The sequence below is a fragment of the Vigna radiata genome, unplaced genomic scaffold, assembly GCF_000741045.1.
Source record: "Vigna radiata var. radiata cultivar VC1973A unplaced genomic scaffold, Vradiata_ver6 scaffold_214, whole genome shotgun sequence".
In the NCBI taxonomy this organism is placed as follows: Eukaryota; Viridiplantae; Streptophyta; class Magnoliopsida; order Fabales; family Fabaceae; genus Vigna; species Vigna radiata.
Window position 1 is genome coordinate 474565 of NW_014541782.1, and position 22964 is coordinate 497528.

The following is a 22964-nucleotide window of genomic DNA, read 5'->3' on the forward strand; positions in this document are numbered from 1 at the left end:
TGACCTTAAGTTAGTTCTTAAATTGAACTTGTTAAAATTCTTAAAACTGTTGCTTTCTACACCCTATCAAAATTCTCCTTCACCCCGTCGAAAACTCCCGGAAAATATTTTCCATAATAGGAAGGGTGATTGCTTTCCGGAAAAAAATTTCTGGAATTGTGTATTATATTCTGAAAAATAAATTTTGGAAGTGATAAGGTGTTGGAAGAAATTTGATAGGGTAGCCTTTTTTTAAATACAGTTTCATCTCTTAAAGCATAACTTTTTATGGTCCATTAAGTGTGTTCCAAAATCGAAAATGTGCAATGCTTTGTGCAGACGCACCCTTTATGGTCCATATGCCAAATCATTCTGCAATGCAACTTTATACTTTTGGCCTCAGAAAATTATCCTGAAAGCTATACAACTTACTTCAACAGAAAATAGTCTTCAAGTTACCAATTTTCTCAACAAGCCATCTTCATTACTCTCATTATTCTGCATCACAATAATGATTTTTGCTCCTCCATACAACCTTTTTCATTATAATTACTGTGCATGCCATATATTTTCCACCATTAGACTTGAGCAAATAAATAAACTTCATCATATCCTTTCCTACAAGAAGCATAAACACATTATCATCAGTAACTTCACATGTAGAACAATTTGAAGTCAAAGTTTTAAAGACATCATGAGCATACCCAGCCTTCCCACCATAAGTGGGACTGTAATTGTAAATGAGATTGTCCAGCAATTCTTGAGTAAGTGGTCTGTTTAAGGATTTCCTAGCTTCACTGGCGCCAGACATGTGAAAGTAGAAAAATGTTAGCCACTGGTGAGTCCACAAAGACAGAAAAAAGCTCAATCATTTCATTATTGGCAGGTAGCAACTAGCAAGAACATTCTTAAAAATTATTTTCTAGACTGTAATGTAGTTGGAATTTGCAGCAAATTGGATGAGGGGACTATAAGGGTAATCATAAAAACATTAACTCCACTAAAATGGGTTAGATAATAGATACGAAGTGCATATTGCATAATATTTCACACCAATATAAGTAGTAAGCAAATATTGCTTCATTCTGTTTTTTCACTGCTCTGGCAACTACTCTGGAGAACTCATTTAACCTTTTAGATAGCCAGTTTTCCAAGAATCATCTACAAGTGTTGCTGCATTATGAGGGAGTAACGAGCGACAATATTATCACATTGAGTACTAACCTGACCAAAAAATTTGCAGCATGCTGAGTTATCTGAATGGCATCTTCAGTGTGTGGAATTCTTGGTGAACCCCATTCAAAGGCATTTTTCTGCAGCATCATTTGTTAAGCACATTAAATAGCTGAAATAATAAGAGTTTCGCATAATATTTAGGATATCAAATGAAATTCACAATACTGCAACATAAAATTTATCAATCACCTCTGGATGCCATTGGAAGCCAGTTACAGGATAGTTTCGTGAACTTACAGTGGAAACATAAACCTAGAAGAATTACATAGGCTATTAGATTGCTTTTATGAGGGAAGCCAAATATATGCCATGAAAAGATGGATTTGTACCAACATCATTTCTAAAGATAGGATAACATTGAGTACCTTATCATCCTCATCCGTGCAAGTTGTCAAGATCTCGAAAAAACTAGATAACTTCGGATTATCCAGAAGCTTTCCAGGAGAAATGCCATACTACACACATGAAAGATAAAAACTACATTACCGAATTTCAAACATCTAGGTTTAGCCTTTTTCAAATCAATTTTATCTGAAAATCCAGACCAACCCATTCATTTTGCCTAGGGTCAAGTTGGTTAGAGTAAAATACTCTAATTGAAGACAATTAAATTTTTGTCAGATCGTAAAAATTGGTAAAAGTTTCATGCTGAAGAATAATTTATTGACTATATAAACTCACATGATGGTTTTGCATGACAAGACAATCTGTAGTCATCTTCCTTAACAACTCTGGAGGAAATCTACAGGAAAGAGAAAGTGATAAAGTGATTATTGCATACTGAACCTATAAATTTAACACTTTAAGATACACCACCATCATTGAGTGGAATAAGAAAAAATCATTAATGGACAGAAACTAAACAAGTCTGGAGGAATTCTGCAGGAACGAGAGAATTTCCTAAATCATGTCACTGCTCATCTTCTTGCTTCTGTTCCTGTCTGTCTTGCTCCCTCCTCTCAGTTTTAGTTATCCCTCAGTACTCTACATATTCTTTCCATTCGTCTATATTTTTTTAGATAGACAAACAAGTACTATACATTTACTTTGTCACTGTCATCTTCTCATGTTCCATTGCTTGTGAAAGAAAAGACCAAAAACTTTCAGGATCTCAGTGACGCTTTATAAGGCAAGAACTGATTACGCTTTTCGCTAATGCAAATGAACTTTATAATTTTCACAGCATAAAAACATCTAGCTACATTAGCATCAGCCTTTGCCTTAATGGATTTTGCATTTGACTACACAAATGTGCTCTCCAAGGGACAGTAGTCTTACAAATTGAACAAATTTGATAGGGTACAAAGCAATGAGTGAGGTAAGTAGCGTTCTTATGCATTCAAGTATGAGTTAGAAGACAAATTAGATAAAAGTAGACAAGATGAATGAGAAAAGGTCAGAAAACTTTTGTCTTAATGTTTTGTATTAGAAGTGTATTTTGATATCATAAATGGGTTATTGATCGATCCATTGATGCCTATTAGGTCCCTGTTAATAAAAGAAAATTTCCCTCACACATGAAAGTCGGTTAGGTAGATTCCCACCATAAAAGAGATATAACAAAGATATGGAAATAACAATTTTACTTTTACATAAACAAAACTCATTTATGGTGAAGAAAAGTACCAGAAATTTGAAAGACAGATATTTATAGATCCCAAATTCATTACAAGTCCATTTATAGATCAACGTGCAACTTCAGAGAAACACTATTAGCATAAATTATTCACCTTTGAAAAACAGTTTCTTCGATTTTTGCACTCTCCACAAATTGAATAGTACTTGCTTGATCTGATGCAGAAAACTCTTCGAGAATATTATTGTCCTATTATAAGGGATAAAATGAAATAAGTATAACTTGAAAAGAAACAAAAAAAGAGAATAGAACTAGAATAATAATACATTGTCAAAAAGTTCTCAACTCATCCAATGTTCTCAACAACTAGTGAATATTGTTAAAAGTGTTTAACTTAGAATAAACAAATAAAATTACCCAAATTGAAATAACAGCAAATTTTCAACTGTACGTGTAGTGAATTTGAAATCCAAGAGAAATCATTAATGACAATGTTCCCAGTACAATGCAACATAGTAAGATAACGTAAATAATGTATTTGTTCACTTGAAGCAAATAACGCAGAAAATTATACTATGGTGCCTAAAATTCATTCAACATAAAAAATACTAACAAGTACCTGATTTATCTGCAGACATTTCCTCTTGGGAAAAGAAGCTTACCTGACTTACGATCATCGTTATGAGTTCAAAACCTAAGCAAACTGCATATAATGGGAAATGATCTCCAGCATCATTTTTCTCTAAAATTTTCTGCACAGAAAAACATAACTTGATGCATAAAGTTCTTAAATTGAAAAAGTACATGTATCAACAAAGCATTCCTCAGCATCACGAAACAAATTTATCTAAGAAAAGCACAAATAAAATAAATGCTAACAAGTAGCTAAGAAACGAGCTATCGATTCCTCAGTAATAATCTTACACCAATTATTCACATTCCAGATTCTAGAAGTCTCAATTTTACTCAGATTCAAAGAGAATTTCCACCAAATGCATATTTGTTAATTAAAAAAGAAACAAGTCACTCTGACACCTGCATCCATATCAGCCATTTAATGAGCATTAGAAAAAGGTAAATAGATACCTTAAATATTTTCGTAACAGTTTCAAAATATAAACCACTTTTAGCCCATCCACCAGTGAAAAGAACTCCATTTACCAATTCGAGCTTCTGCAAATGAGAGCAAAACATCACAAACATTTCTACATCTTTAGTGAAAGAAACAGGGGTAATGTTGCATACATCTACAACAATTTTCCTTTCTTTCCCATGCATGCAATTTCATACTTAAAAATAGGAGCTCAATGTAAATTATAATTTGGCATGGTTTTTTCTTGCCATAGAGAGAAAAGAAACGAAAGAAAATGGACACATAAAAGGACCCAAAAGATAAGTTAGTAACATTTTATTTCCTTTGTAGCCTACTTTCTTTTTTTTTTTTTTAATCCCCAAAATATCTTTCAATTCTTATTCTGATTTTTATCGTCATGTTACTAATCCAATTATGACATCAAAATTATATAGTTCATTTGATCGAGAAGTGTCTAAACTTCTTATTGTGTTCAATTATTATAAATAGGAAAATGCATTCGTGACACTTTAATACCAAATCATTAATTAATTATGAAATAGGTAAAAAAGTTTTAGCCCTGTATAAGCCTGACATTTACCCAATGATAAAAAAATTGATACAAACACATTCTTTTAAATATATTCTTTTTCATTTTAAATACTAAAACTTAAAAAAAAAAATCCAGCTCTATTTATTAATAAAGAAACTATACTCATTATCTTTATACTTTTAAACAAATTTTAATCAATACAAAAAGTGAATTAAAAGTAGTTGTTAAATATAGTATATTTCTGACGGTCCTCGACCTTGATTATTTACAATATAATAAGAAGTGTTAATAACATTTTTTTCATGCATTCCTTCTACTAAGTTTTTTATTATTTTTTAAAATTTATTAGAAATTACAAACTTATAAGTGTGATTTATTAAATACAAAATATACACTAAAATATGGGCAACTTTCAATAAATTTCATCAAATACAATATCTTATAAGTGTGATTTTTTTATAGCTGTAATTAATGTGAAGTCTATCAATAATGTATCACTCATTTAATGTTATTATTTTAAAAATATTTCATCTTTAAATTTAAACATTATCTAATAATAATTAAGGAAAAAGATATACGTATAAACTTAACTACTATTCGGAAAGTTCGGAATAGTTATAAAAAAGAGTGAGTGAATTTGTTACTTGGGTTTTACAGCGGTAACAATAACAGAGTCACGGTAAGCCTTTACCTTCAGAAGCTTCTCCGGCGGCTCGGTGTAGATGAGGGGAACAACTCGGGCGCCGGCGGCTTCCACGAACTTCACGTAGGAGGCGGCGATGTAGGAGACGCCGGTGGCGTTGCTGAGGCGTCCGGAGGTGCCGTCGCCAGGATGGCTGACGATTCCGATGACCGGCTGGTAATAGAGATTGGGATCAGGAGCACGGCAACTGGACGGCGAGCCAAGGCCGAGTTGACTCGGGAGGACGATCGACGAGCGGGTCCCGGCGGAGGGAAGAGGGCAGACGGAGAAGGCGATGATGAAGAGGACCCAAACGGCGTGGCTTGACATGTTGGCGAAGCGACTGTGTGAAATGAAAATGTATCTATAACGGAATACTTGCCATTAAACTATAATTTAATTGATTATTCATTAAGTTGAATCAAAGGACCAGATTCGTGCGATTTTTTAACATTAGAGGATGATGATGTTCCAGATCGGACGATGTAGCGTTTGCAAAGCGGAGAAGATGGTGAATTGGTGGGGTCCACTTTGCAGTCTTCATGCCCAATGGGAATGATCATAGGTCTCTGCTACCCCATTGAAAGAAAGGTATGATAAGGTTTATTTCTTCCCAATGGTTCGGAGTTTTTTTTTTTTTTTCTTTTATTTTAATAATATTTATTATACTTTTAAAAAATTGATATCTTTTAATAATGTATATATCACATTTTATTTTCAAAATAAATATAACCCTGGTTAAATATGTTTCGTTTCCTATACGCTCTAGTATTCGTGCATTAGTAAATAATATGTATTTAATTTCGTGTAATTAATATGGATCTTGTATGATGAATTTTTTGTTACATCATGGGTTATGTCGGACTAAATATGGATTGTTTGCTTCTTATTTTTCATAAAAACATGATCTGACTAAATGTAACGAGAACCAAAACCAATTAGATACTGTACTACAATATCTTGTGTAAATAGGATCTACACAATATCTTGTGTGAACAGTGTATACAATGTGTTTCTTGTAATGGTGCTAAATACAAAAACAATTTCCAGAATTATATAAAAAAGCATCAATTTTCTTTTTTTCTTTTGAAAAAAAAAGACTGTTAATACTTATTTCATATATTATCTTTTTACTTTTTGTAGTGTAAGGGGGCAATAAAGAAGTTGGTAAGAGGAATCATGGGAGTTGATTGGGAAGGCTTGGGAATTGATCGGGAAGGTTGGTAGGCCGGTCGGTTGAGTAAAGAGGAGGTGCAGGCATAATATAACAGGGTTATTGGATTAATAAGGCGAATATCACGGGCACGTTGACAATGGTTACGCTTAGTGGGCGAGTTCTGCGGGATTATGGACAGGTAGTTATGACTCTTAACTCACGTTTGATGCCTATAAATATAGGAGTAATCGACCGGGTAAAACACTTTTGATCTAATCACTTTTACCTTGAGCTTATCGTGACTTTGCTGACTTGAGCGTCGGAGTGCTAACATGCAGGTCACAATTTAATCAGGTGTAGGAGTGAAGTTGTCAGAAAAGCTGTTTCGCCGGTTTAGTTTGTTTTCGGTCTTGAGTCTGTCAACCGAAACACTTTCCATTAAAAAAAACATATTAAAAGTGTCAACCTATTATTACAATTTTTTTTTTGTGATATGTTTCGGAGTGAAAAGATTAAGGTGATGTCCACCGTTTCTCATCCTCTTTCCTTCACAAATCAATTCACTCAAATCAATACATCTCTTTCAAATCACCTAATATAACAATAAATAAATAAGGATTGTGAACTCTTAATTTCGTAAGAGTAATTACAATATTAAATAAAATAAATTTAATAAAATAAAATATTAGAATAATGAAATTTAAAAGATACTAAAAATATATTATAAAAAAATAAGTTTTGAAAAATAAATATTATACTACTTTTATAATACAACATTTTTTCGTAATTAAAAAATATACTTTAAATATTTGTATCTTAAAAATATATTTAAAATTACAATATATGAATAAAACGTGTAAAATAAAACATTAATAAAAAAATAAAACTACTCTTTTGATTGATCTTTTCTTTTACTCGTTCTATTTTTTTTCTTTTCCAAAAGATTGTCCTTTCTTACCTTCTCATTATATTTTATTCTTTTTTGTTGTAAGATTTGAGAAAATATAGAACTTATGAATAATATTATAATAAGACTTGAGTAAATTTTAATGGAAGTTGTATATTATCATAAGGAGTTGTATATTTTACTTGGTGAGAGCTCTTTCATAACCTAAATGATTACGTGTTCAAGTCGTGAATAAAACATAAAATTTTATGTTGTTTATTTACATTGTTTTAATAAAAAGGGAGAGAGATTAAAAGGAGAAACACATCAAAATTGAGAAGAAAAGAAAAAGAGCACCATGAGGAAAATAAGCTGGAATTTTAAAGAGTATAAAGGAATTCTTAGATAGATAACAAAAGTGTGAAAGACTGAGTTGATTGATCTTGTGTATATAAAACTCTAGAATTGGCTAAGGTATGAGAAACTAACTTTATGTGTGTTTATTTGTTTATTTAATTAATAGTATAATTTTGAATGATTTGATGGATTCATTGGAGTGCTTGTGATTGATTGGGTGAATTGTGAGATTGATAGTAGTCTCTGTACCAAGGAGATTTTTCTCTAGGACCAATAAATGTTAGTTCTTATTACTATGCACACATGAAATTAATTTTAGTGGATATACATTTTAGCAAATATAAGATATTATATAAATCTTTTAGAAGATTTAGTTGTTATTTTAAAAAGTAGTTGAAAGAAAATATAAGATATAATTTTGGTGGGTTTAGATATTTAAAAGAGATCTTATTATTATTAGATATTGTAGATGTTTTAAATGATATATTGAGATATTATTATATATAATTAGATATTATGGCTAAATAATAATAATATATATTATTGATATACTCATTATAATAAATTAGAACCAAATGTATTATTATAAGTGAGAAAATATTATACATAGAGTTGGGTGGATTCATAAATATTAAGATATAGAGAAATAGATGATTTTGTATTTAGAATCCCTATAAACTCTAAATCAAAGAGAGAAAACAAAGAAAGAAAGAAGATTGACGTTTTGGGGAAGAAGAGAGAGAGCGACGAGAAACTCTTAGTGTAAAGATAGGTTGGTAGTGTTTTAGGGTTGTAGATAAAGTCTTATGATTGACCAAGGTATGGGGAAGTTTAACTTTGTTTGTTTATGGTTGTATTTTATATGTGTTTTTTATTATCTTGATTGGTAATCCTTGTTTTGATACTTGTGTATATGATTATAATTATTTGTGGTTATTGTTAGGTAAGAGTTTGTGTATGAATAAGCATAGGGTTTATGTAATATTTGTGAATGGTTTTTCCTATGATTGTATTATGTATGTTTTGTTGGGTTATCCCAATAAAGGGTTTGATGCTAAGGGATAACAAAGTTATGATGCTTGGGGGTTTCCATGCAAATATATGTTATAAGTGTTGGGTTATTAGGCTCCCTTCCTATTGGGAGAATAAGCCAAATAATGTGGACCATTATGTTTCACTTTGTTTTAATGGAGATGGATCAGATTAGTAGGGCACATTAGAGTCATTTGAAGAAAGGGAAAAACCAAGTGAGAGAGAAAGGAAGAGAAGAAGTCATTCCCGCATACATAAAACCTACATTGGTGTTTTCATTGTTGTGAAGTCGTTCACCGTTGGATTAGGCTGATTTTTGACCAGTGGGTTCCAAACGTATGGTTCTTCATTTTAGCCACATGGATTGTCCATCAGAGGTCTAGTTTGGGAGAAAATAGTCTCGCATCAGCAGCTCTGTTTTGGAGAATTTTCATCTTCTTGGTTCTCATTTGTAAGCATTATGCTTAGTTAGTTTGGCTGATTGAAAACCCTATTTGGTTTTTTTATCAGAGACTCTTTTGCACCTTATTATTGGGGGTATAACATGTCAATGATAAGATCTTGATGATTCAAGTGAGGTATTATATGTGTTTGAGTATGTTTACATGGGTATGTGATGCTTGAATGCATGTATGATGTGTTAATTATGTTTACATGTGATCTAGGGTTGATGTATGTATGTTTGAATGCTTGAATCATGTCCAAGATGTATTTCGATTCGGCAATAATCGATTATCATTAGTTATAATTGATTATCTGCGCGTTGGTTTTGAGTGTGGTTTGGGAATAATCGATTATCTAGAATGATAATCAATTATCGTAAGTGATAATTGATTATGACAATGCATTTTGGTGAAAAATGCAGAATTTGATGAAGAATGGATGTGAACCAAGCCTGAGGAGCTGTGGAACATGATGATAATTAGAGATTGAGGTTAATGGTTATGTCTAGGATCAATTTGACTTGTGGTTAAGAATTGAGCATGAATGAATGTTGGAATGTAATTGAGTATGTGATTGATGAGCATGAGAGTGGAGGATATGTCTACTTGTCGTACCTTGTAAATCCTGGTTCTATCTAAGGATAAATGCTTCCTTTTGTCTTGTGTGCATTGAAGGGAGATGATCTGTAGGGGAAGCTACAAATGTCCTGTAGGAGAGGCTACAGGTGGGTTGTAGGAGCGACTACAATTAATGAGGTAGGGTACAAGAGTGAGATTGACTCTTTCCATTGTGGTATTATGGTACGGTGATGCTCATGGTGTTGTTCATGATTGGGATAATCATGATGGTGTATCTCTGATGATGATCATGGTACTTGAGATGCTCCAAATTATGTTATGTTGATAGTGGTGCTATTATAATGATTATAATAAGTATCTAGCATGAGTGCTAATGAGTGGATAGACCAAGGGTCTATGTGTTCGATGTTAGTGATGACATCAATGGTTAGAGATCAAGGATCGATGATCAAAGTTCAAAGATCAAGAATCGAGGATCAAGTAATTTAGTATGATTGAATTGTTTATGTTAGAGGATTAGGAATCTTATTATTATTACTACTATGTATGAGATGTTTGATTATGATTTATATAATCAGAAGGTATTTATCTTGTTTTGTGTTTGATTATGGTTAGTATAATCAAAAGATATGTATCTTGTTGTGTGTTTGATTATGGTTGATATAATCAATATGTATGTATCTTGTTGTTATGATTGTTTTATCGGTAGCTTACCCCATACATGTTTATGTTTGTGTGTTTGTGAATGAAATTATCGACAATGATCGTATAATGTGTTATACGTGAGCAAATAATGTTACAGATGTTACAGAGACGTGATTAACTCGAGAGAGGATGGGGAGTAACTTTGAGATTCAATTAAAAGTTATTTTGTTTTACAAGTCAAGACAATATAATTGGAATATTTCTTTCGTTATTTTATTACTCCTAATAATATAATTGGATAAAGATTTCTTTAAGTACATTTCTATGTTATGATAAATTTTAAATTTTACCAATTTTTAATAACCCGTAACACCTAAAAATCGAGGTGTTAGATAAACTAAACTTTTACTTTAATATTAATAAATAGGATAGTGATATGTTAATACATATTTTTTATAATATTTTAATATAATACAAGTGTATTTTTTTTCATTGAATTTAGAATATATTTCAGCATAATAATTAATAAATAATGAACCAATAAAAAAAATACATGTCTTGTGTTAAAATGTTGTCAAAAAGTTTATATCAAAATAATTTTTTTTTAAAAGATAAAACTACTTTACATGTAAAATCAGAAGTTATCATGACTCTTTGCATATCAGAAGTTATGTATCTCATTCATCTTTTAATAAATAAACTTGTATTCTTTATACGTAATTAATTCTTAAATCTAAATTTAATTTTAACGACATACTTTTTAATTATTTTTATTTTTTTTATAATAAACGCTGACACTTTTATATTTTCAATCCTGTAGTAACACTTATATATATATATATATATATATATATATATATATATATATATATATATATATATATAAACATAAGTTTAGATTGCATGGTATTGGTAGAATCACACCGACAGAACAACACACTAAGGTTTGGGGGCAAAAACATGATAATATCTCATTGATAAGCAGAGCATTGCCCTGATATTAAGCATATTACAAACATCACTGACCACAAATTTTTATTCCTGGAAATCCACCGTTCATAATTTATTGTGAACAAGATCACTCTCAATGAAACTCCCTACACCTAGAGTCACTCAAAGAGATAAACTTGATCATATCCTTTCCTGCAATTTGCAAAAAAAGCCATGTAAAAACTTTGTCATGTGCTAGCCAATGAATAACAGTGACAAAGATAAACTTACCCAGCAACTCCACCATAACTGGCCTTGTAATTGTAGATCAGATTGTCTCGCACTGCCTGTTCATCAGGTCTGTTTGAGGATTTCCTAGCTTCACTGCAAATTAGATATATATATCTTAAATATGTAAATAGATATTAATGTTAGAAGTAGACTTTTAAATCTAACCCAACCTCACAAAACCGGACTAGACATTAATAGATGGTCCGATAGCGGGTGGAACAATATGCTCAACAAACAACAAATGTCGTTAAGATAAGTTCTAAAGATGACTGACTTGTAGGATGAGGTTTACACCCATTTATATATTGAATTAGTCTTATCTCTAGTCGATTCGAGACTTCCAACAATTAATAATAATTTAATATATAACTTTAATTCATAATCTAATACTGTATTTAAAAATAAATTTTAAATTTAACTTAATATTATAAAACCAGCTATAATGAAGAAAATATTAAAGTATGTGTTCTACCTCACAAAGAAGTTTGCAGAGGACTGAGTAACCCGAATTGCATTCTCTGTGTGAGGTGCTTTCAAAGATGTGGCCCATTCAAAAGCATTTTTCTGCAATATTTTTTGGGCAAAAAGTGCAATAATATAATTAAACGAAATTAAATTATGAAATTGAGAGTTACTAATAAAAAAAATAGTGTTTATCTTTTAAAGGAAATTTATAAATTACCTCTGGGTTCCATAGGTTAACAGTGACAGGATAGTTCCAACCACGTGCTGTGGAGACAAAAATCTAAAATCATAATTAATGATAATGTTAGAAATTTTAACCATAAGGTGGTGACAAGTTGGAATATGAAGAAAAATAGGTTTAAGATGAAGAGAAGAAAAATTAACAAAACATTAAATTAATTAATACCTTGCCATCTCTGTCTGCGGCTGTTGCCAAAATGTCAAAAAAGCTGGATAACTTTTTATTATATTGAAGCTTGTATGGGCTTATGGCATACTGTCATAAATTAAGGAATTGTCAAGTGTATGTAGAAAATAATTTCAGATTTTTTTGTTATCAAACCTTTAAAAATACATTGATATATATATATAAAAGCTTAATATAAATTTAACAAGAAAAAAAAATAATTTATCAATATATTTTGAATAATGAATAGAGAGATAATACCATAAACTATATAATAATTGAAGCCTCAAACTATATAACAAGTAATTGACAACACAAACTCACTTTATGATTGTGCAGGACAAGACACTCTGACATTAGCAGTTGAAACAAATCTGAAGGAAATCTACAGAAGAAAAAGAAGTTAAGCTTAATCTTTCATTCTAACAAAATGAAATAACATATAAATGAATTTGTTGAAAAGAATACTTGTAAATTATGAAATGAAGCATTTACAAGTTTATAGAAGTTGATGTTCTGCTCTTTCAATGCTTCTTCTGATATTGAAAATTTATAAAACTTACCTTTGATATAAACTTCCTTCTTAATCCACATTTGAAGATAACTTGGCAAACTCGATGCATTGAATGGTTCAAGAACATCAGCTTGCTGTTTCCAAGGAAAACCAGAAACATGAATACAACACACCACAAAAATATAACAAAAATCAAGATAGAATATTCACTTGTGTGAGTATTTTTACAATAATTTAAGAAATAGAAAAAAAAACAGACATAATTAATGATAATGAATAGTTTAAGAAAATAATTAAATATATTTTTCATCCTTAAACTATCTTTTAATATGTATTTAGTATCTAAACTAACTTAAATATATATTTCCGTTCATACATTTTATGAAAATAATATAAAATATTCTTTTCAAATATGTTTTCCATGTAATAAATAAAGTTTTACATCATATCAGTGATGAAACTGAAAGGTTTATAAGAAGCCTTGACTACTTTTTTTTTTTTTACATATATGTAAATTAATATATAAATATTTTTTTTTTCAATTTTACTATATTTTGTATATTTAACACTCTCAAAATTTTAATACATTTTTATCTTGACATTTGAAAATACTTTATGAAGATATGTCACTACAACAAATTATAATATAACTTTTATGTGTTGAGAAATACATTTTATATAACTTTAATAAAATATAAAAGCAATAATATATAATTTAATTTAAGGACTAAATAAAATTTTTGAAAATAAATTAAAAAAAACATATTTAACATAAAAAATATACATTTTTACAACCCTCATGTAAAATGATTATAACTTACATCAGCTACGATTTTTATTAGCAGATTTCCACCTAAGTTGAGGCCAAGAACTAGGAAGTGGTCACCACCATCATTTCTCTCTAAAGCAGCCTGCACACATAAATAAAATTCCATAAATTATTTTTAAATTATGCAAACTATTTTCATTCATAAACAAATTATGTTTTTTCATATTCTATGGAGCAAACATGTATTGGGAGAGAGAAACGTGTACAATGAATGAGAAAATTCAGAGTATGAAAATAAATAAAATATCAATAATGTACAGATTAACAATTACTATAATAATTTTTAATTATAATAATATAATATTGCCTTGCCTCGTGTTTGTAAGGGGTGTAAATATAATAATTAATCAATATTTAAGAAGCATTATCAACAAATAATCAACACATCATAAATATTGACAATAATCCCTAAGTAAACAAATAAAACGAAAATAATTGCAGCAATAGAAAACGTAATTGCGAAAAGAAAAAAAAAACGATGAATAGGAGTAAAAGAGGTTTTGTTTGTATAGATCTATTTAGCTTAATTTATAGAAAATATTAGTTTGGTTCCTGTTTATTTATATGAGAAGATTATGTTTCCAGTTATTTTAATTTCTTTTTTAAATATTCTCACGATAAGCACCCCTTAACTTGCTATCTCATTAGCTTTGAGGAACAGATTAAAAAAATTAAATAATTGAAAAAAAACTAAACTTTAGCATATAATTAATTTTACAGAAATTAATTTTTACATAAATTCTTAGTCATTTTAAAAATAATTAAAATATACATAGTCTGTTTAAGTTACCTATATGCAACATAGTAGAATAACAATTGAAAAAAAAATAATAAAAACATTAGTTTTTATCAAGAAACAAATAGTTAACTCTTTTTTTGAAAAATAAATTTCGATTTACATCTGGTGTATCTTTCCTCACATCACAAGTTAGATCTTGCAAAAAATATGGATATAATTTTGTTAGCAAATATCAATGCTGATTAAGGCTACAAAATCAAAAGATGATATATATATATTTTTGTTTGAAAATCAATTTCCACAAGTCCCTACGTAATTAAAAGGATTTTATCCATGAATTTGAATATTAAAATATAAAATTATGGATCAAAGTAGGAAAGACAAAAAATTTCGCGGGCACGGATATCGGCGAGTAAAATCTGAGACGAGTAATTATTAACCGTAGATATTTATTATTCGTGGGTAACGAGTAGCGAGTAGCGAGTATTTTAATACTCGCTTCTAAACGGGTCGGGTACGAGTAGTATACTATTCGATCTGCAGATACTCGTTACTCACAAAAAATAAAAAAAAATTAATTTTATATATTTTTAATTAAATTTAATTAAAAATAAAATAAAATTATATTTTATTAGATTAAATTTAATTAAAATTAAATTTTAATTTATATTTAATTTAATTTATATTATATTATATATACTTTTTGTAATTTTATTTAAATTTTATTTTAAAATGTATAAAATATTTTTATTTTTATTTTTTGCAGATATTTGCAAATTTTAAAATACTTGTGAGTATTTTTTAGACAGATATCCAATAGATAACGGGTCGGATAACGGATATATTTTTATCCGACAGATAAGATTGCAAGTGGACACTATTTGTATTCGATTTGACGCTTTATCATCCCTATATCGAAGTTAATCAATGCATCTTGAAATGTTTTTATAAAAAATAAATAAAATATTTACCTGAAAAAGAAATTGAAGAGCTTCGAGATATGGACCTGATGCAGCCGACCCACCAGTGAGGAGCAGTCCATTTGTCAAAGATAGTTTCTGCAACAAATAAAACCAATAATGAAGATCTCAACTCAACTCTATTCTTCACTTTCAAATACATATATTAAAAAGTACTATTTCAACTCTTAAAAGATTATAAATTTATAATTTTTTCTCTTATACATTTATTATCTAATGTAAAAATTTCTACTAAACTAACATTTTCTTAATTTTTTTGTTTTAATACACACTTAAGAATTTGTGTTTTTTCTTCTTCACTAAAAAAAATTAATTTTATTGTAGAAAAATACTTAAAAAGTATAAAATCATACAAATCTTATTTTTCATTGAAAAACTTATATTGTAATTTTATAATTTATAATGGATGTCTATAATAGAATAGGCTAAGGAACAATGGGTTAAAAACTATATTCATAAGTCTCCTCTTGTTTACGAAATTAAACTCTTTAAACAAACTTTATTATCCCAAATATGTGATGTTCGGAAGCCAAAATATAATTATTTAAAGAGAAAAAAATAACTATATTATTAGTGATATTATACGTTTTTTTCACAGATAAAATTGTAAATTAGTTTGTAATCCGTAAAGTTTGCTACAACTTGCATCAACATGTTGGTCATGAAGACGCACTTTTATTATTAACTAATTTTCGTATGGATTTTAGTTTTTAATTGATACTCAGCTGTGGATTTTTTTTATATAATCTAATTTGAAAAGAATAAAATCACATTAATTAATTTTTTATTAATTATCCCTTATGTATTTTGTAATAATATATATTTGGCATGATTTACCGTCTTAAGGCTCTCCGGTGACTCGTTGTAGAAAAGAGGAATAACTCTAGCACCACCGGACTCCACGAACTTCACGTAGGAGGCCGCGATGTGTGAAACGCCGCTGCTGTTAGTGAGGCGGCCGGAGGATCCATCGCCGGGGTTCGACAGGATTCCGATCACCGGCCGCTGGTTAAGGTTTGGGTCGGGTGCCGTGCATTTGGAGGACGAACTCAGTGAGTTTTCCTGGTGGAGCTGAGTCGGCAATAGAATGTGGTGATTGTTGACAATGGCAGCGGCAAGGCATGTGAAGAGAGTAACGAAAAAGAAGAGACTGAAAACAGTGTTGTTTTCCATTGTGCAGAATGAAGGAAAATGGGGGAAGATGTTTGCTTATTTATGGTTGTAATTCTCACGTGCCAACTGTTTGCTGGGAGACATCTAATATCTCTTAAAGATATGCTAATCTTTTTACGACTTTACTTTCATTTTATAAACTTAATTCAACTTTAAAGTATATTTTTTAAACATGGTATTCTCTCACGTGTTCTATTCATCATAATAATAAATTTGTTTCCCATTCATACCAGAATGTATAATGGAAAACCGCAACGTGAAATAACAATATTGGTGATAAAAAAGTTGATTGGCCTTGATGAGTTTATTTCAGAAAATGTAATACTAATTAGATTTGAATTTAAGAATTGATATTACTCTTTAATCTTTATAGAAAGTCTCACATCAATTAAATATAAAAACAATTCATATTATAAAACTCAATTTTGTAAAATTAAGTTAAATTTAAAATTTATTTTTAACGATATTAACATAATAGATTAATAAGTTTTTTTTTCTAGTATTTTATTCTCTATTTTTATTCAATGTAAAAATTTAGACTAATCTTATATTTTTAAAACAAATTTTGTTCTTGAAGAAACCAAATTTCTAACTCCAGATAATATCATGGAATACTGAAAGCTTACTCAAAATTCAATCTCCAAGGAATCCAGGGGAATTTTTCCATTGTTTTTCAAAATTTAATAGAAAAATGATACAGAATGTAGAAAGATAATTTAAAGAAAAATCTGAATTCCGTTTCTAAAATACCATAATTGGTGCAAACATGTTATGAAATGGAAAAGGAAACGGTATTATAAATAAAATTAATTTCTGACAATAAATAAAGAGTTCTTCCTGTGTATAAATAAATTTTTTATTTTACTTTTAATAATGTTTAAACATTACAATTCAAAATTTGTAGTTAAGACTACTTGTGAGAGAGAAAGTAGTAGAAAAAAACTACAATCTCTGGTACGGATTCCAAGTTCTCGAATGTTCCACTTTATTTTAAGGAAAATAAAATTTTAACACCATTTTTTGACACCATTTTGATACTGCACACGTGTCAAAATGTGGTTGGACGATTTCAAATTAAAAAACAAACTTTAGTTTTTCTCTTCCAAATATACTCCTGTCTCAACTTTTTTAATTTGAAATCGTCCAATCACATCTTAACACGTGTACAGTGTTAAAATAGTATAAAAAAATGATGTTAAAATATCATTGTCCTTATTTTATAGATACCAGTTCACATGGATCTGTACGCATGTGTCCAACGATATAAAAAAAATAAGTTATAATCATTAAAATAAAATAAAAAGTACGTGTGAGAGAGAGAAAGTAATAGAAAAAAACTACAATCTCTATTACGATTCCAAATTTTCGAATGTGTCCAATGATATAATTTTTTTTATTATAATATCACTAAAATAAAAAAATATATTAGATTTAAAAACGTAATTTCATAAACATTAGTTGTAAAAAATATCTTTATAATTTTATTATGATATATTCGTAAAGGTAAAATTGATAATAAATGTGTACATAAAATATTGACGATTAGAAAATGATTATAAAATTAATTTTTATAAATGGGTAATTATAAAATAAATAATTTTTACAATTTTATTGTAGATAAGTTTTCTTTTGTGTAGATAATTTTTTTATTATAAGTAGTTTTGAGTTTAAGAAAATATTCTTGGAAAAGGAAAAAAAAAATTAAATACACCAAAAATGTAACATCCAAAATATAATATTAAATTTTATAAGAGGTATTACATAATTAATAAAATAGAACAATCGACAAAATGAGAAATAAAAGTTTCATCATAGTTATATAATACATAACTATAAATTTAACTTTATATAGTTCAACTTAGAACAAAACTATAAATCTAGAAACTAGTTTATAGAAGGCTAAACATTCGTCGCCCCACCATCCAATGTCTGCTCCACAAATATTTCATCACCCTCAACTCATCCACTAGATGATCATAGCCAAGATCACAAAGCATAAGAACATACAACCAAACACAAACAAAAGGGTAAGCTAGTGGAAACATAAACATCCTAGAATAATTAATACATCAATATCAATCATAAAGTTCCAAACAACATTAATCACGCATGCTATACATTTAATCCACCTAGACTTGACTCATTCGGATATTATATGAATGTCTAACTATGGTAGTTTATGCACTTGTAGTGGTAATACAACTGACTCACTCTAAGCTACCACACAAGGTTAGTCCTTTGTAATTGTCTTTGGTCAAAACAAAACCCTGGACAAGGACCTCCTGCTACTCTCACCACATGTCTCTCCTCTCTCTACTTGATAATGGATGATCTGTCAAAATAAACTTCAGTATAAAGCTTCATACATTCATACACACAACATATGGTAACCATCAATAAGAAGTTCCTCCCTGGAACTCTTTTCCACGACTTTTCATTCACATAGATAACATCATATAAACAACACATACTCTAAGTATTTCAAGGATAACAATTTCATTTTTCATAATCTGGAAATAATAATCACACAATAACACATTTCGTTTCATAGTGGCTTGATACCCACATTAGACACGAAAAACAGCCTTGAAACCCTCACCAACAACTCCGAAAGGGTCCAAAACCCCCAAAACGACCTAAATAACGTCTAAAACCGACATCCAAAACCATGAATTTGAGATCCTAAACCATATAGTCATTGCTAGACGATCTCTTACCCAGACGAATCCTTACCCAAACGAATCCTTACCCAGACGAATCCTTATCCAGACGATATCTTACCCAGACTTCTTTCTTATCTAGACAACTCTTTACCCAGATGATTTCCTTCTCAGACGACAACTTCCCAAACGACTCGTTACCCAGACAATATCTTATCAAACGATCTCTTACCAAACTCACCAATATGCATCTATTTTCAGTTTAATACACCACCTCTCAAACACCGAACATATTAAATTTCATAATTTAATCAAAGTTCACAAATCAATCATCATACAAGCATCAAATATTACATGTATACCAAATTCAAACCAAATAAGCAAGCTTCCATTACCTGGTTGACATTCCGAAAATTCTAAGAACTCTAAATTCCTCCTATGGCTCCAAGATCTTTATTTGCTCCTACAATTCATGACAATTTGATCAGAGTATACCCTCATTACCACTAATCAACAAAGAGTCTTAGGGAAGACTCATACCCCATGCAAAGCACCCAAAACTTAAGGAATAAGGGTAGAAACCAACTTATCCTATAGCTGAAATCAATCGACTAGAAGTGAAGATCTTGCCTCAAGGAATCCTCAAGTGGTCTCTAATCTTCTGATGGATGAGTAGGGAGTTAGGATTTCTAAAAAAAAGGAAAAGGAAATTTTATAAAAAGAAGTTTAAGAGAGATAAAATTTATTAGATAATGAAACTCCTCATCAGTAAATACCATTTATTCTATTGATATTTTTGAAATAAAATAATGAAGTGTCATTATTTAAAACATTCTACTACATTTAATACTATATTTTTTAGAGTCTTACACGAAGAATCCCGTTATTGATGATATAGATTGAAAAAAAAATATTATTAATATACATTTATATTTACTTTTTATTAGAAAATATTAGTTATTTTTTTTCAGTTATTTTAATAAATGTTATTAATATTTGTTATATAAAGGAAAAGTAACATATACATGCTTATATTTTATATTTTTATTGTTAATTTTTATCAAACTTTTAAATTTACAATTATATCTAAAATATATTGTGATAGTTGAACAGTTATAAATATTTATTTTATGTATATAAACAATATTTTTTTTATAAGAGGGTATCAGAAAGAAGGATCTTCATTAATATTTCTTGAAGAAATGTTTAAATTTGGTATTTTCAAACAATTATTTTGAAAACATTTTCTTTCAGTTTTAGAAAAAGTAATGTGATCTACGTTTGATAAGTTATACCATGTATAGAAGTTACTTAATTTAATGCATCTTCAAGTATGAACGTGAACACATGTAAGAAGAAAAACTCTAACATCCCAATTTTAATACACAACTACTAAACAAAATAGGTTGAGAGAAATTTGTACAAATGAATTTTATACTGATTTGGATTTTACCAATCCTACGTCCAGTTGCTTATCTCAAATCAAGATAAACCATTCACTAAGCACAAAACAATTACAAACTACATTCACAAAGAAACAATTTGTAAGAGTTTAGAAACCACCTCTCTTGACACCACAAGAGATGAACATGCACTCACAAAGGACGAAACACCTCCTCTGAATACTTCACAAAAGATGATCCTCTTCCACACACCTCTTCAGACGCACTAAGGATGAACCAACTATTCCTCCGTCACTGTAGCAGCAATTCACCAGCTCCACAGAAAAGAGTTTCCTTAGCTGAGCAAGAACACACGATTCTCAAAGAGCTCTGAGTATTTAAGCACAAGGGAAGAGTTGTTGCTGATGGATAAAGGGAGCCTATATATAGACTCTAGCAAACACTCTTCCATTCTTCGTAACTGGCCATTTAACGCTTTCAATCGATTAATACAAGTGTTAATAGATTAAAATGAGTACAACAGCTAGTTTTCAAAAACCAAAAAACTCCAACGGTCACCTTTAATCGATTATTTTAAAGATTAATCGATTAGCTAATCGATTAAAATAGGTATTAATCGATTATTTTCGTACCAGTTGAGTTTTCAGCACCTGCAACGTTTTAATCGATTAATACTTGATTTAATCGATTAAAACCGTGCGTTTTTTATTCTGAACAACAAATATAAAGTATGAAAGTACATGGAATCAAAACCAATGAAAATCTAAGTCCTAGGCATTGAACTACAATTATTACAAAAGCTTTTAATAGCAAAACAAGTTTTCAAAGGATCTTCTTGAATCTTGATATATCTTGACTTGATTTGGGCATCATCAAAACTTCATCTTCATCATTTTGCTAACAACCCTAACTAGGAAAATTCTTCATGTATAAGATGTCGGAAAATTGCCTTCATTGATAAGAGGATTTTTAATGGCAAAGTCCACTAACTTTATGGTAATGACCATTGGGTTGTCTTAGTTTGTATTTATGGCCTGGAAGTTGTCGTAAGTGAAAGTGGTCCAGGGAATCCCTGTTTTTGTGCTTTTTGCTTACAAAATTAACTAATTGTACCACTTACAAGTGTCTTCATTGGGAGAAGAAGTGTTTTCTCCCCGTTTAATACCTCTAGATATGGTACTAATTATACCTTTGAGATGTCTTTCTCTACTCTAGTTCCTTGTCTTGAGCCTTTTGTCCTCCTTCTTGGCTTTGCATTCATCCCTTTCACATATTGTTCCTTTAATCACTTTTCTGTGAACATATCTCTTGTCAAAATTTTATGAATGCAATGGACATAAGATGGTGTGGCCTGTGTTATTGCAAATTATGCCCTGAATTGGGCTACCAATGTGTCGAAACAATCAATAGAGTTAGGAGGTAACCTCGTGACCCACCCTAAAGCAACTCTTTCAACGAGATGGGAACAAAATTTGCACCATATAGTATTGTCATACATGTTTAAGCTCACTTATGTGAGGTAAATGTTTACAAGGTCATCAAGATTTGTCATACTTATCAAAAGTAATGCATTTCTAGTTTGTCGAGAGCAGAGTTTAAATTATCCCCTTAGTGAAAGGATGTCGTTTGGCAAACAGTCCAAAAAGTTGCATAAGATGAGGGTGGTTTAGTTTGAGTGATGTTGGAAATGTATTCATTCATAGGTGTTGTTCCTTACTGTATTTTTTTTCTTCAAAATTCTTTAATTTCAAAGTTTCGATCCACTTCCTTAGTTCAAACAATGTTATCGTGTGATCCATTGAGTTTTCCACATGTTCTTCGATGAATATTTCTTAACTTGTCAAACTTTTAGTAGTGACCATGGAGTGCTACAAGATCTTTCGACCCTATATGTTAGACCTACATATCTAATAACACATAATGTATATACCTATAAAATCTTACATTTTCAATTATATGTATTAATATTAAAATAAATAAGAATTATCTACCTCTTACAAGACTATGTATATATGGATATAAGTGGTATTAAACTATAACCATGCCTAAATTTTTGTACATGCTCAATTATGTTTATATTATCTTAAAATTTTCTATATCGCATATATAAGAAAAGTTAAACCAATTCGGAGGTCCCTATTTTTGTGTTTTTGTCCCAATTTCATTCTCGTCTTAAAATTTTTACCAATTAAGTCCCTAAGATTGAAAAATCGAAAGAAATTAACCCCTGTTGTTAAATCAAGTTAACGGGGTTAACTTCCAACTTACCTATGAGGGTGATGTGGCTTTTATTTGTTACGTGACGTGCAAAGAAGCTTTGAGGTGACTTTTATTATGCACGTGAATTTTATTAGTGAAGTCAAACAAAAAATTAAAAA

The 22964-nt window shown here is 29.8% G+C and overlaps 2 protein-coding genes across 2 annotated transcripts; both read right to left on the reverse strand.

The window, feature by feature from the left end:
• Nucleotides 1-282: 282 nt before the first annotated feature.
• LOC106778129 (gamma-glutamyl hydrolase 1) lies at nucleotides 283-5695 on the reverse strand. Its single transcript, XM_014666043.2, has 10 exons — nucleotides 5108-5695; nucleotides 3878-3964; nucleotides 3454-3543; nucleotides 2946-3040; nucleotides 1897-1957; nucleotides 1581-1670; nucleotides 1405-1467; nucleotides 1204-1292; nucleotides 684-776; nucleotides 283-597 (listed from the first exon to the last, which is right to left on the reverse strand). The coding sequence occupies exons 1-10, from the start codon at nucleotides 5426-5428 to the stop codon at nucleotides 558-560; spliced, it is 1029 nt and encodes a 342-aa protein (XP_014521529.1). The 5' UTR covers nucleotides 5429-5695; the 3' UTR covers nucleotides 283-557.
• Nucleotides 5696-11115: 5420 nt separating this feature from the next.
• LOC106778138 (gamma-glutamyl hydrolase-like) lies at nucleotides 11116-16664 on the reverse strand. The gene is made up of 10 exons (XM_022776053.1): nucleotides 16188-16664; nucleotides 15342-15428; nucleotides 13624-13713; nucleotides 12852-12936; nucleotides 12613-12662; nucleotides 12289-12378; nucleotides 12100-12162; nucleotides 11890-11981; nucleotides 11418-11510; nucleotides 11116-11339 (listed from the first exon to the last, which is right to left on the reverse strand). The coding sequence occupies exons 1-10, from the start codon at nucleotides 16521-16523 to the stop codon at nucleotides 11306-11308; spliced, it is 1020 nt and encodes a 339-aa protein (XP_022631774.1). The 5' UTR covers nucleotides 16524-16664; the 3' UTR covers nucleotides 11116-11305.
• Between the last annotated feature and the right edge of the window lie 6300 nt (nucleotides 16665-22964).